The sequence below is a fragment of the Lissotriton helveticus genome, chromosome 1_1, assembly GCF_964261635.1.
Source record: "Lissotriton helveticus chromosome 1_1, aLisHel1.1, whole genome shotgun sequence".
Classification (NCBI taxonomy): Eukaryota; Metazoa; Chordata; class Amphibia; order Caudata; family Salamandridae; genus Lissotriton; species Lissotriton helveticus.
The window spans coordinates 247,715,177-247,729,046 of NC_136057.1; the positions used below are offsets into that span (position 1 = coordinate 247,715,177).

Genomic DNA, 13,870 nt, shown 5'->3' on the forward strand with positions numbered 1-13,870 from the left:
CGGAATTAACTCCTCCCTGTAGATGCGACCAGTTCTCTGCGCAAGACACAATGCATTTTGTCATGTTTTGCGGGTTGTACTTAGAGCAGAGGAAAAAATATCTGTACCCTGTTCTTAAAGAGGCTGGCTTTACTCAAGTGAGACCGGCCCTGCTCTTTTTACAATTATTGCCTAATCCCCACATTACTTTTTGCATAGCTAATTTTCTGGTAGCCGCCTCAAGGGTGAAAGCTGTCTGCCAAACTTCGCCTTAAAGTAAATGTTTTACTACTTATACTCATTTTATGAATGTAATACTTTTTAACTGTTTGTAAACACCTTTTAAAATGTTTATTTATATTATTGTTCTTAACGAAGAAAAATTGTATGAAATGTTTTTAACTTTTTTTCTCTTCTTTGTATGACTTTTAATAAGTCGAATAAAGATATTCTGTCTGTCTCACTCTACACAGTGCTGGGTTCTTTTCCTGTGGCTCATCTTACAGCCCTTGTGTGTGGGGTTCACAATGTGAGTTGAAAGTATTAGTCTCACCCAGGAGTTGATGTCACTTGGTGTTAAACATGTGGAAGGCAGACTTCTGAAACACTGGTACAGTGCCAGACCGACAGGTGAGACAAGCATTTTGAGTTCTGGAGAGGTCAGGTCCAGTTCCATCATGCCTGCTTGCAATGCCACCTGTGGGTCAGGATAACACTAGTATTTGGTGCCATAAAGCACAGGAGGTAAATGAAAGATAACGGTAATGGGGGTTGGCAAGGTACTTAGGAGCCTGTGGGGAGCGATGCCTGCAGCTGGCTGTAGAGGCAACTGTAATGTATAGTTCGTCAGAGTAGTTGAAAAGATGTTGTGGTGAGGGGCCTTATAAAGATCAACATTGTTTCAAAGTCCCCTGCTATATACCCATCTGCAGCAATTCATTTAACTCCTGTGGTTTGAAAGCAACAAAAATAAAGAGAAATGAACAGATAGATGAAAGGGACTGGTAAAGTGCCTGTACCCTAGTCCTGTGACCCAGGATTCATGGCACTAATAGCAAAGTCCGTTGTAAATCTGGCTCAGAAAACAAGCTGTAGTTAAGTCCCTTCTGGGCCCTCCTTGGCTCTCCCTTAGCATAGCGTATTAGATGTTTTAGGATGCTTCTTGTTGCACAGCCGCAGATAACATTTTTGTTTTTGTGACATTATTTTAGAAATACGCTGAACATGTTGTTTTGTTATTCAATGACTCTTCTTGGAATTCCTTCTGCACATTGCGTACAAGGGATTTAGAATGCATACCACAATGGTGTACTGTTTTCTTCTTGTCAGCAGCAGCTACTAATGTTTTTGACATAACACGCTGGCATAGCTGCAGCCTTCCACCACAGCAGTGTTATCTTTTAAACGGTGTCTTGTCACTTTGTGGGCAGAGAGGAGAATTCTAGCAGAGACACCAGCCATGGAAGGAACGCACGCCAGGTATGTGGTCCTTTGCTGATCCCAGAGATCACTAATATATCCCTTTGCGTACACAGCAAGAATAGGCCCTAACAGATAGATAATTTGCTGTGGTTGGGTTGTTAATTGTATATAGTCTGCTAGTAATGTTGATTACTTTGCTTAGTTGCATTAGTTGTATTTGTCTAGTGATCATAGCACATTTGTTAAATGTATTGTAAACTTTTATTGTGTCTTTCCTTCACTAAGGGCATGCATGAGTGAGATACGAAAGGTGATGATCTGTTTTAACCATTCCTTGGGGATGAGAGGTTCATGTTCTAGGTTTGCCAAAATCGCCTGATACTCTGGGAAGGTTAGGAGTTCGGCTGAGGCACAGTAAGCTAGCCAGAAGTGGGCTGCCAGGTACTGACATAGTAGAGAGAGACAGTCCCTACATTCTGAAGTCCTGACATCCGAAGGCACAGTTCTGCTAGCCAGCAGAATCCCTGCAACAGAAAACTGTCTGCCCAATCAATACCCTGGGAAAAACAGCAACACCCAGGAACTAAACTCTTTACTAAGAAAATCAGACGAAAAGAAAGACTGAAGTGAGATGGGTATGAAGGGAACTTGTGAGTCAACACATTAGACACAAAAGAAGAGATTAGCCTGTGTATGTGGAGCCAAGAAACCCTAAAACCAGGAGTGCTTCACATTAATAGTCGGCGTGATCCTCTAATCCAAGCACAAGACCGGCTGTGGTGGTGGGCGTGAACCTATAGCTACCATACAAGAGGATGTAGATAATACTGAAGTGAAAAAGTAAATGGAGTACATTTAAGAGTACCAGACATGTTCACTACCATTTTGGAAAGAAGTGAACAGAGAATCCAATCACTGTTAGAAAAGAGAAATGTAGAGTAGGCTCTTTTGCTGTTAGGTTGTGCCAAAATAGCATACATTTTACTTATTTCAAATCAACCAACTCAACGAAATGAACTAACCAGAGCATCCCTCCATTACTGGATGTATATTTTACTGAAAAGTGCACTGTTTTCAATGCGTCTGATCACATACGGACTTACTCCTTGAAATGAGAGCAGGAATCCACTAAAGGCAACAGTCCTTGGTGCAGGCTCCCCAATTTATGGATCACACAACCCAAACATCTTTTGTAGTGAGTCGACACCTTATGCTGAACTCGCGTTGAATGTGGAATCATTGCAAGAATCTCTACCAACAAATAAATTAGGGGAGAGCAAGACGACAATGAAAAATTACACTAAACAAGAGTTTTACAAATCATAATTCTTCCAGGCCACAATGTGAGAGCGTTGTCAGCCATTGAGTCATCGACAGATCCTCCAGCTCCCCCTGCACAATTGCAGGCAATATGTGATCCTTGCGGAAGGCCTGTGCCGCTGGCGCTGCATCCTCCCATGTGAGTGGAGCGTGCAGACCGTCCCCACCATAGCGCTGGTTGTACCACTTGAAATAGGTCTGCTCTAATACCAGCCCCAGCCCCGGGGCAGTCCGGATCCTCAACCTGTTCTCTGCAGCCACAGATGCAGGTAGAATGTCCTCAGGCACAGCTCCCCGGGACACAGCTAGTGCCAGACCCACCATCTTGCGGATCTGATGCAACAGGAAGCTCTGCCCTGTGAGCTCGATGGTGGTGAACTCATGGCCCCTGTCCAAATACGGCTCCTGTAAGGTCGCCCTAAAAATGTGGCGACACACACTGGGGTCCTCAGCAGTCTTGTGTGAGGTGAAATTGTGGTATCGGTGTGTGCCTTGATAGAAAGTGAGAATGTGGTGGAAACGATGAAAGTCCTCTCGGGATAGGCGGAAGCTGGAGTCTGGTTCAGTGCCATGGGTGAGCGCGAAGGTCGGCAGTGTGTATGAATAGGTTCTTGCCTCACACATACTCTTCGAGTTGAAACCTTTAGTGACTTGCTTCACACCTGAAATAAGCAATTAAAGTAAGAATCAGATAAATAATTGGTTGCTCCCAAACTGTAGTGCTGGCAAAGGCCAACGGCAATCTTAAAGTCAACAAAAAAAGAAGGAAATATTGACTGTAAAATGCAGCAAAAAGTGCACATTCCACAAGATAGGCTGCAAAACTTCTCCATGCATCCCATATGAGGAATATTCAGCCCAAAGCTGTGAACATCATGGCTAAATGTTGTAGAGACGAGGATGTGAAGGTCTAGGTGGGATGGCATGGAGAGTTCCATTTATTGGGATTTAGTAAGTTAGAGATACTAAGAAGAGCCATAAAACATATACTCAATGTGTTTTATAGAAAATATACACAATAACATAAAACTGGGCTGTACAAAACATCCTTCCACTAACATATTGAATGACACCTTTACATAAACTCTTAGAGCAGATACAACTTCTTATATTAAAAGCCATATTACAGATTATTTAACTACATTTTTCTTTAAAGATATAAAACTAATAAATCAATTTCTAAGCAAAAGTATTATTTTTAAAACTCTAAAAGAGTGACAATGTTTCCTCAAATGAACACAGTATCTCAATTTAAACAATCTTCTGACTGAAGACGCGTGCCTACACTTGTGACCTCCAGTCTTGCGTCAACTTTCAGCGCAGATAGCCTTTTCCAGCACTGAAGCGGCAGCTTCCGAGGTACTGTTAAAGAACTCAACCAAGCAATTTTTCATATAACAATAACCTCCTTGAAGTGTTGCCATTTCCCACCACTGTCAAATCATTAAAACTCTGTACGATTTTCAGCAGAATCTTACTATGTCAAAAGTGGCTTTCCAAAAATAAGACAAGAGGTCAGATCCTCAAAACATTTGCCTAAAATCTCCCACTTGATTACTGCAGATCTAACAGATAATTATTTTTAGTGCAGAAGTCCTAAAAATCGTTTCTGGTGCAGATATATACAATTGTATTTTATTTTATTTTTATAAATGCCGAACTTGCCACTTAAGGTAATCCAGGCTTTGTCTCAATCCTCCATCCGCACACAGTTTACTTTAATAATCGGATCTTCATCCGTATCCTTAAGGCAACTGTTAAGCAATTTAAATTAATTCTTCTGATCTAGACACAGGAGCGATTTTCTTCTTTTAATTACAAAATGACACTTACTCAACTGTAATACACATAACGACCACAAGATGGAAGCAGAGTTAACGAAATCTAAGTGAAAGCATCAGCGCCACAAAAATGGCAAATCTGTTCGGTAAATGTACTCTATTGTAATGGTCACTCCAAACCGTGTGGGGGGGGGGGGGGGAGGGTATTCGGAGGGGAGGGTCGTGGGGGTGACTCTTCATGGGGCCTCCAAACCCTTCAGAAGGGCCCCGTTCCACCCAAGCCCAATGAATATCTGTGAGAAACTGAATCGTGCTCAACATCTGTGCAGGAAATGATTTATCAGGGTTTTGCGTCGCCCTTGTGCCATGCAAGGGGGCAGAAGGGCGACGCAAAACCCAAGTGAAATTTATCAAATTATGCAAGGCCACATTGCGTGGCCCTGCATAGCTTAATAAATCTAGAGTAAACCAAAGCAGCATAAATCGCCCCAGGGAGGCGTTTCATGGGTGGAGAAGTGTGGCTCAATGGTTGGAGCGGCAGACCCTGATGCAGAGGTCTGGCCCGGGACCGGGGTTCAATTCCCGCCTCGGTGGGTCTTGGGCTCAATTTCCTCGGACCTGATAATTCTCGCCTCGGTGCCTATTCTAATCATGGGTCCCACTCTGCAACTCTGGGCAATAGCTTGCTTAATCTCCACAACGGCCCCAAAAGCGCTGGGATGCCTGGCTTCACCTTGGGGGTGCCCAGGAGTGGGCATTTCACAGGGAAACGCCAGGAAGGGTTCCACAGAGGTATGCATACAGCGCCACGACGTCTCAGGGTATAAGTGCGCTATACAAGTACAAATTAATTTCATTTCATGGGTGGAGCGTGGTTGAACCCACGCTCCACCTATGGATTTTGGCGCATCCCTATGTTAACCTTTAGTGCTAGGCCTGGGAATGCTCAAAATGCTACGCCTCCCCAGGTGAGGAGTAATGAGGAGCATATCTTTATTTCTCTTCGTTGTTTCTACGTATGCTGCAAACCAAGAAGTGAAGCCCATGTAAAGAAAGAAATATCAGAACGTTGCCACTTTTGGGCAATGAGGAGGTCTTGAAACTGCTTTAAAATGCCTTGTAAAGAAGGCCACTGACCTCGGTGTTGTACTCACTGAGCCATTTGCGGACACTGGCTGCCAAGTGGAGAGTGCTCCAGCCAGCCTCAACACACTGGGTGACATTGACTGCTCTCAGCTGAGGCCTAGAAGCAGACGGAAGCTTGAGCCAAGGCCTTCATGATTCTGCCCCAAGGGCTCCCAGGCATTATGCCGTTCCGAGATCCTGATCTCGCGCCTCGAGTCGATGGTCTAATAGTAAGTGTCAGCTCCCCAGGAGTGTTGCTATGACCGACCAGTCGGTGGCAGGTGCCCACTGACAGCTAGTCTGAGTCCTGCAGTCGGTCCGCCTGTTATGGTCTGCTCTGCTCTTTATCTGAGGCTCAGGAGAGCAGGGAAGCCAGAGAAGTTCATGTCAGGCAGGACCAGTGCTGCTGATGGCCACTCATCACTCAGACGTCCCGCCAGCCAGCCTGAGTCTCACCAAACTGCACGTGTTGCCGCTCTCTTTCCAGCTGTCACAGCCGGGCACCCGCCTTGGTACACCATCCAGTATACCTGAGATAGGGACTGCTCTTGTCGGAGGAGGTATCCTAGACTGCTGATGGTAGGTTCCAGTCTGGCCTTAGCAGCACCAGTTCATCGCTCCGTCCAGGATGCCACAAAAGGTGCTCTTTGTGCTGCTGCTTGCAGTACTGAGCTCGGAGGCTGCTGGGTTGCTGGTGTGCAGTGCACTTCTTTTAACTTCGGTTTAGACCCCTCATGCACAGAGACTTGGCAATTTCCCTGCTTGCGTGGTGTCTGAAAACAACAGAAGGGGGAGGATCAAAGTAAAGTTGGGTCTGGATTCCGGCTGTTTGTTTTCTGGCAAAATATGCACGCATGGCACAGAGAGAGGCTACTCCTTCCTGGTGCACATGTGTCTTTCAAGACTGGGAAGTTAGTGCTTAGGAATTTTTGACACTTCTTACCCATACATACACTCATCCCTCCCAGCCCGGCTGAGTCCGTGAGCTCAGCACTTCAGAACTGGGCAACAAGCAGTGCAGCACGCGGGCAGTGGCTGCTTTTGTTTTTATAAAATTCAGTGCCTCGTCGGTCCTTCCAAGAGCTATAATATGTGTGACCAATATATTTTAGTGCAGTGAAGCAGACACCAGCCATAATGTGCGCTAGTTTAACCCCTGACAACTGGTACTTTGCAGGGCTGAACAAGGGGATGCTACCCCTGAAAATACTGCTGCATCAGCCGTGGAGGTACACCAGGTCGGTAGACTACAGAAGCAGGTGCAAACTGATGTGTATCCTTGTTGCAGCCCATTCTAAAAAGTCACAGACATACAAGGGGGGCCAAGGGTATAGTAGGGTGGCACTGGCATGCATTTTTACGGTTTAACACTCTGCTCATTAGATGCTCAACATGTTAATAGAACTAAAATTGAAGTGAAAGTCCAATCATTATTTAATTAGAGCACTGACTTGCCTCTTTACCTAGGCTGAGAGATGGACCACATGTCATTTACAAAAGCTTTGGAGTTATTGCTATTTACTGAATACATGCTGACAGGTAATGAACCTTGACTTACTTGCCTTCTAAATGGAATTACTCGTGTGGCACTTGTGTTTCTTTAAATGCAATGTATATTGGAAGAGCTGTTAATGTTAGGATACCTCCACTGATAAACTGGATGCTTTGATTTTAAACACCAGTCTGGCCTCCATGCCAAGGGGAAAATGTGACTTGTTAAGAAGGTAGGGGAGAAGATCTTTGTCAGGGTTGTTTTTTATGTCACCAGGACATTCCTATCATAATTTTGATCGACTGTTTATAAACATCTGAGAATTCTATGGCCTATTTCAGTTGAATTAGAGCCCAAAGTAGCAGACGTGGGGGTGAGAAAGTAATACGAGCCTTCGGACACTTGGCACTCTGCGTGGGGCTCTCACGCTCTGCTTGAATTCATGGGTTCTGCCTATCTAGGCCCTGTGGTGCATGGGACCACCTTCTGTCTATATACACAACTGGCCACAACTGCCTCACACACAGCACATTCTATTATGAAGATGGGAAGGACACAGCTCAATAACTGTAGCGGTGGGAGGTCCTTGACCTGCACCACAAAGTGAAGAAGAGGCCAAAAGTGAATGCAAACCCCATCCCAGAGCCCTGGCTGCTGATCATCATTCTATTTTGAAACCAAACAGCTGTGCAATGTGACCTGAGCACATCAGGCCAGAGGAGCAGGCACCATCATGCTGATATAGGCAGGTAGGGGGGCGGCAGAGGACAAGCAAAGGTCCATACAAATGTGAGATCTCGAAGGCATGTGAAAATGGATGAGAAGAGGGTTCAAAGCGCCAGAAGGCTGCAGAAGCACCTGCACTGTGTGTGGGTATGAGTGATAGTCATCAGCACCATTGCAGCATCAGTTCTAGCAACTGTAATCTTGAATTTCAAAAGTTATTGTGAAAAATGCCAAGGGCAATTCCACAAGCCAAATAAAAAAAGTCCACATTTGTAAAGCGCACAATCACCCGTAAGGGTCTCTAGGCGCTGGGGGCCGTCGGGAAGATTAAGCGAGCTATTGCCCAGAGTCACATGGTGCTGGGCTAACCTGCCGCCGGAGCCGGGGATCGAACCGTGGTCCCCAGATTCCAGCGTCAGTCGCCCTGGCCGCGGCGCCACACCTCTTCCAATATATGCCAAATATGCCTCCTCTGCAATAAATTCACACTTCCGAGTCCAAGAATTGAAATCAAAGGCAAAATATAAAACAAAGATGGCTTTCCCATGTGGACTTAACTAGCTGCTCTATCATACACATGGCCATATGCCAGGCCAATCACAGAAGTCCAAGGTGCAGCTGTATTAAGCTAGTTTACGGACTCTGATTTTCAAAAACAATGTTCGCTATCACAAAATAGATATTTCTTTTGTACGAAACCCATTTTAGGATGAGGTAATCTTTTACAGATTTCTAAAATGGATTTACCAAATGTTTGCTTATTTGCAATTTAGAAAGTGTGTGTTGGGGCGTCCCTTCTAATTTGAGAGTCGATACTATAGGTATATACGGTTTGCTACCTGAATTCTGGTTGCAAAGCACTAAAAAGTTACAGACTCCCAAGTTGGGATAGCAACATATTTGTAAAAGGGAGGGAATCCCCTCTGGTCCTTTTCCCCTTTGAGAATTAGGGTGAATGTTTCAATGGCAGTGGTTCAGAGGACCACTCTCAAATCTTTACTAAAGTTTATAAAATATATATATAAATAAAAACAGCCCTGTTTCCTTTAGAGAAGTCGACTTTATTAAGATTAATCACACACACGGTGGTCCTTGTAGGCCAATATTTTCCATTGTGAACGTCCTTTTATTTTTTCAGCAATCAAAAATTGTGGATGTGCGGTCCAGGGGAGGACACCTGTCAATGCTACTTATGATTTTGTTGCGTCATCCTCACAATAATTTGTATACTGTATGTGCTTCAGATATCATTTCCTTTAATTTAATAATATGAAGTTAATGTGGTTGGTTAATAAGTTTGGGCGCTCAACCTAGAGGCCATAACACAAAAAACACCATCAAAAACACTGCGAGTTGCACAAAAAGAGGGGGTAATGAAATTAACCACTAACGATGCTAGAGCAGATGATTTCGTAATGTGAGTAGAACTATTGGGAAAGATAACTAGGAGAATTAATTCTAGCTATTTTTGAGCAACAGGCCTTGGAAGAATATGGAACGCACGCCATAGAGACAACAGATCCACATTTTCTTGGATGCAGTACACTCCTCCAACCACAAGATGGCGCGAGAAACTGACAATCCCATTTAAGTTTCAATCAATGATGCAGGGGTTCGCAGCGAAAAACAGGTAAGAGCAGCACATTTAAAGATACTTCTTAAAAAGACACGGGGTGGCAGACGAGGTCCTCAAGCCACCATTTTGCTAATGGGTTGCAAAGAAAGGATTGTAGAATATCTACAAATGAGTGACTTCAGGAATATTACATGACAGTTTGCCACATGAAGCTCAGGTCGAAATCATCTGGTTCTGGTGACCAGGGGTTCAGAGCGATGTTGATATTCTGCGGCCTGATTTGGATTTATAAACGCTACTGCTCGGTTAAAGGAGCTGATGCGATTTGTGAAAGGAAGATACCATTCTGAAGCTGAATGCAGGGGGGCGAGAATTAAGGCACACGGAAGGTCCCATGTACAATAAGTACACAGTGGGCTAGGGGTAGCAGGAATATGACAGTATGTACATGCCTAGCTAAACTTCTATGCATACACCTAGCAAGCCTGCTTAGATTTCCAGGTTACAAGCCCATAAGTTAATAACCTTTAAAATGGGTAACAGAAACGCGTTATTTACAGTGCTTAGAAGTAGCAGACTTAAGGAATGCAGCTCCACAAATGATCGTTATTACTGTGTTACTGACAACAATGTTTACAAGAGAACGTCAATCAATCCCTAAGTAAAATGGATTCATCCAGGATGCATCGGAGACAGCTCCTGTCCCCTAGCCACACACGACCCCCAGGTTCATACCTAGTATGCGGATGTCAGCAGGGAGGTGGGCGTTGATCCTCTCCATCAGGTTATCGGACTTGAAGAGCCGAACAGAGACCAGCTGCCCCAGTGCAGAGACGCCCTGGAGAGAAATGAGTCAAATTAAGGATCAGGCAACAGGCTTCCAGGTGGAACTAACTCAACAGACAAACTTGTTAGTTTCTTCTGCTCCATAGCCATGCTTCCCACTCCTTCACTCTCCATTCCCTCCAATTGTGTTCTCTATTTTACCAAACAGTTCTCTTAGTCCACCCCATCCACTCTGAGATCCTTTAACCAGCCTCCTGTACCCCATCCACTCTGAGATCCTTCAACCAGCCTTCTGTACCCCACTCACTTTTAGATCCTTTCACCAGCCTCCTGTACCCCACCACTCTGAGATCCTTTCACCAGCCTCCTGTACCCCACCACTCTGAGATCCTTTCACCAGCCTCCTGTGCCCCACCGATCTGAGATCCTTTCACCAGCCTCCAGTACCCCACCCACTCTGAGATCCTTTAACCAGCCTCATGTATCCCATCCAATCAACAAGTATCTTATGCAAACTTTACTCCAACTAAACAGTGCCACTTCCATGCTTGCTCACCTGCACCAATCTATTCACCCACAGAAGCAGTACAGTGACGTTGCCCCTTGCACCTCCTCCCCATGATTCATGGGAATGTGGTGTTGGAGTCGCACAGGGCAAATGAGTGTCTGATCCAGCAGGTGGGCCAGACCCACCCAAGGGATTCCCAAAGGCCTGCTCAAGGACCACGGTCTGCTATTTAATGTTTGCTTTATTTCAATACAGTGGCCAATGGCTTAATTTGTTTGCCTAATCACTTCGAACCCATCTTTAAGGGCTACGAAAGTGGTGTTAAAACACAGACTTTGAAAATATATATATATTTTTTTTTTAATGCATTTTATAGAGTTTTCATGAGTGATCCAAACGTACATCAGTGACACCGAAATGTATCCAACATAATAACAAGCATTCCCTGCCCTTCCACTCCCAAAACACTATGCTATGGACACTTAGTTCCCCCAGAATGATCACAAATAATTTCTTTTAGTTCTTCGTCCTCCTTGGTACCACATCCTCCCTCATTCCTTATCTCAGAATTGCAGTGTCACCAATGTTAGAACCGGGCCCACTGGCCCACTTAGGGTAGCATGGCACAGTGTGGGAAGGCTAAATCCAGAAGGCAATTGTGACGTACTTGCGCAGCACACACTACAACACACCGGCGCAAACCCACCAAAAATGACACCACAGCGTCTTAGTTAAATAGAAAATAGAAAGGCTTTATCCTTTTGCATTAAAAGGGGGGTGACGTTTCCAATAGTTAATAAATTAGGACTTTGGGCATTCCATTTTTGGATTAACTGAATTAATTAAACAGTACATTGCAATGCATTACCTCACAGTAGTCAAAGAACCAGGTATTTAAATACATTTAACTAGGCAATCAGCAGGTAATTATACTACGCATAAATCAACAGGTACATGCAACAGCTAAAACAAAGCAGGTAAGTACATTAAATATTAAATTAGCAGGTATATGATTCAGTTTAGATCAAGCAGGTAAATACATTAAGTTTTGAATTAGCAGGTATTTGCTTCAGTTTAAATCAAGCAGGTAAATACATTAAGTTTTGAATTAGCAGGTATTTGCATCAGTTTAAATCAAGCAGGTAAATACATTAAGGTCAGAACATCAGTGGTTCTATATTCTAGTTGCGCTGTCTTCTCCCAGATTCTGCGCAAGAAAGTGCTTACAGATGCTTAACTTCAGGGGGGGGGTCTGGTACCCACTCTCTTTATATGAGCCAGTTACGCTATTACCAGGGAGAGAGGATCAACTTAGGGGCTCAGTTCTTGGCAGCCTCATCCATTGCAGTTCCCCCTTTCCCTGAATGACTCCGCTTCTTCAACCCCACCCTCAGTTAGGCCTTTCCCCGATACCTCTGCGCCCCGTCCGGCACTTCTGTTACTCTACACGGGCGAGTCCGCAGGGCCGATCTTCCCCTGCCCACCTGCTCAGGCCTTACAGCACTTCGCCTGAGGCGGGGGCAGGGGCCGCAGCGAAGCCGTGACGCAGCCACCACGCAGATCCCACCGCTGCCACCAATTTAAAAGCACACCACAAAAAGAGACCACATCCTGGTATGGTATTTGGCCTCCCCTAGGCATATAACTTCTCGGGGTATAGGGTATTAACCATGAGCCTCACATAAGATGTCAGGCCAGCCCATGAACACAATATACGCAAGCCTGAAAGGAATACATTATTAACCACATTAGCACAGGCATCAGGTTTTATCATGCGTAACATCAGCAACCTCTGAAGCTGGAGAACTCTAGGCCAAAACTTTCATTAGCCTGACCGCATTCAACATGGGGGCATCCTGCGTTAGCTTAAATCACATTGGTAGGGGGGCATAAGCCATTAGCATAGACATCCTCGCAGTCAGCTGGCCTCAACACCTACAGTCCTTGTCCCCTACGCGGCAGATGCATTTCTGGCGCATTATGCAGTCGCAAAAGGGTCTCTAACCTCACGAAGGCCCCAAAGTTGCAGACTAACCTCTCACGCCACTGCGCCTGGGAACTGTAACCTCTGGCATCACTGCGCCTGGGAAATGGACATTTTCCCAGGCGCAGTGGCGCCAGAGGTTACTCTGCAACTTTGGGGCCTTCATGAGGTTAGAGACCCCTTTGCGACTGCGTAGTGCGCCAGAAATTCATCTGCCGTGTAGGGGGCAAGAACTGTAGTTGTTGAGGGCAGGTGACTGCGAGGATGTCTATGCTAATGGCTTATGCTCTGCACTATGCTCTGCACCATGCTACCCCATTTCTAACAACCAAGACCATCGTCAAACAAACATTTGGAGTGCTGGTGACCTAGGTGGGCAATTCTCCTCGCCCCCTTCCCACAACCACCCATATCGATAATACTCCACTCCACGTCTCTCTGGGCGCCATCTTGGACTCACTTTCTGTTTCCAGTGTTAACAATTACCATTCGTGCTACGGGTAGTAATTGGAAAGTTAATCTCTGGCCAAAGGTCGCATGCCCAAAAACATCAGATCTGCGTCTGCTGGTATAGGAAGTTCAATGATCTTTTTAGGCTGCCAAGATTTTCTTCTGAAATCTTTGCATTTTGGAGAATTCCCATCACACATGTAAGGGTGTGCCCACCTGCCCATAATCGCAACAAGTGTTTGCAAAAGTGTGGGGAAGCATCCTATAAAGTTTATCTGGAGTTAGATACCACCCCTTCATGAGTGTTTCTGTGTTCCTGTTCTATTTCCTCTGTATTGTCTGTAGACATTTACAAGGTTGCCTCGTGTAGTAATGTGAGCTGAGGCAGTGTTCTGTAAAAGAATGTGCATGCAGAACACTGGAAATGTTGTTTTATGAAAGGGGAAGTTGGATCGGAGCAGGAATGAGACAAGCTGCTCAGGTCAGGCATGGAAATAAAGCCGGATCGTCCGAGTGGTTGACGCCCATTGTGATAGAGCGAAAACCTGATCAATCCATCGGCAAGTTTCTGGAGAGTGATAGACTATTTTGGTTTCTTTTGTGAGGAGACGGCACCATCTACTGGTTAAACTTGGTTAAGCTCTCTTCTAAATAAAATAAGTGTCTACAGCAATTGACACGCTTACGAGTATGTTAACTTGACATGCAAAATAGTAGCATT

General features: G+C 45.0%; 1 protein-coding gene across 1 annotated transcript in view; it reads right to left on the minus strand.

Annotated features, from left to right (window-relative positions):
* Positions 1-2,438: 2,438 nt before the first annotated feature.
* LOC144768978 (pseudouridylate synthase 1 homolog) overlaps positions 2,439-13,870 on the minus strand; it is a 71,840-nt gene continuing 60,408 nt past the window's right edge. Inside the window, exons 5-6 of the mRNA XM_078652972.1 lie at positions 10,157-10,259; positions 2,439-3,383 (exon numbers count right to left, since the gene is read on the minus strand). Of these exons, the coding sequence (XP_078509098.1) occupies positions 2,722-3,383; positions 10,157-10,259 (765 nt within the window). The 3' untranslated portion in view covers positions 2,439-2,721. The remainder of the gene's footprint in view (positions 3,384-10,156; positions 10,260-13,870) is intronic.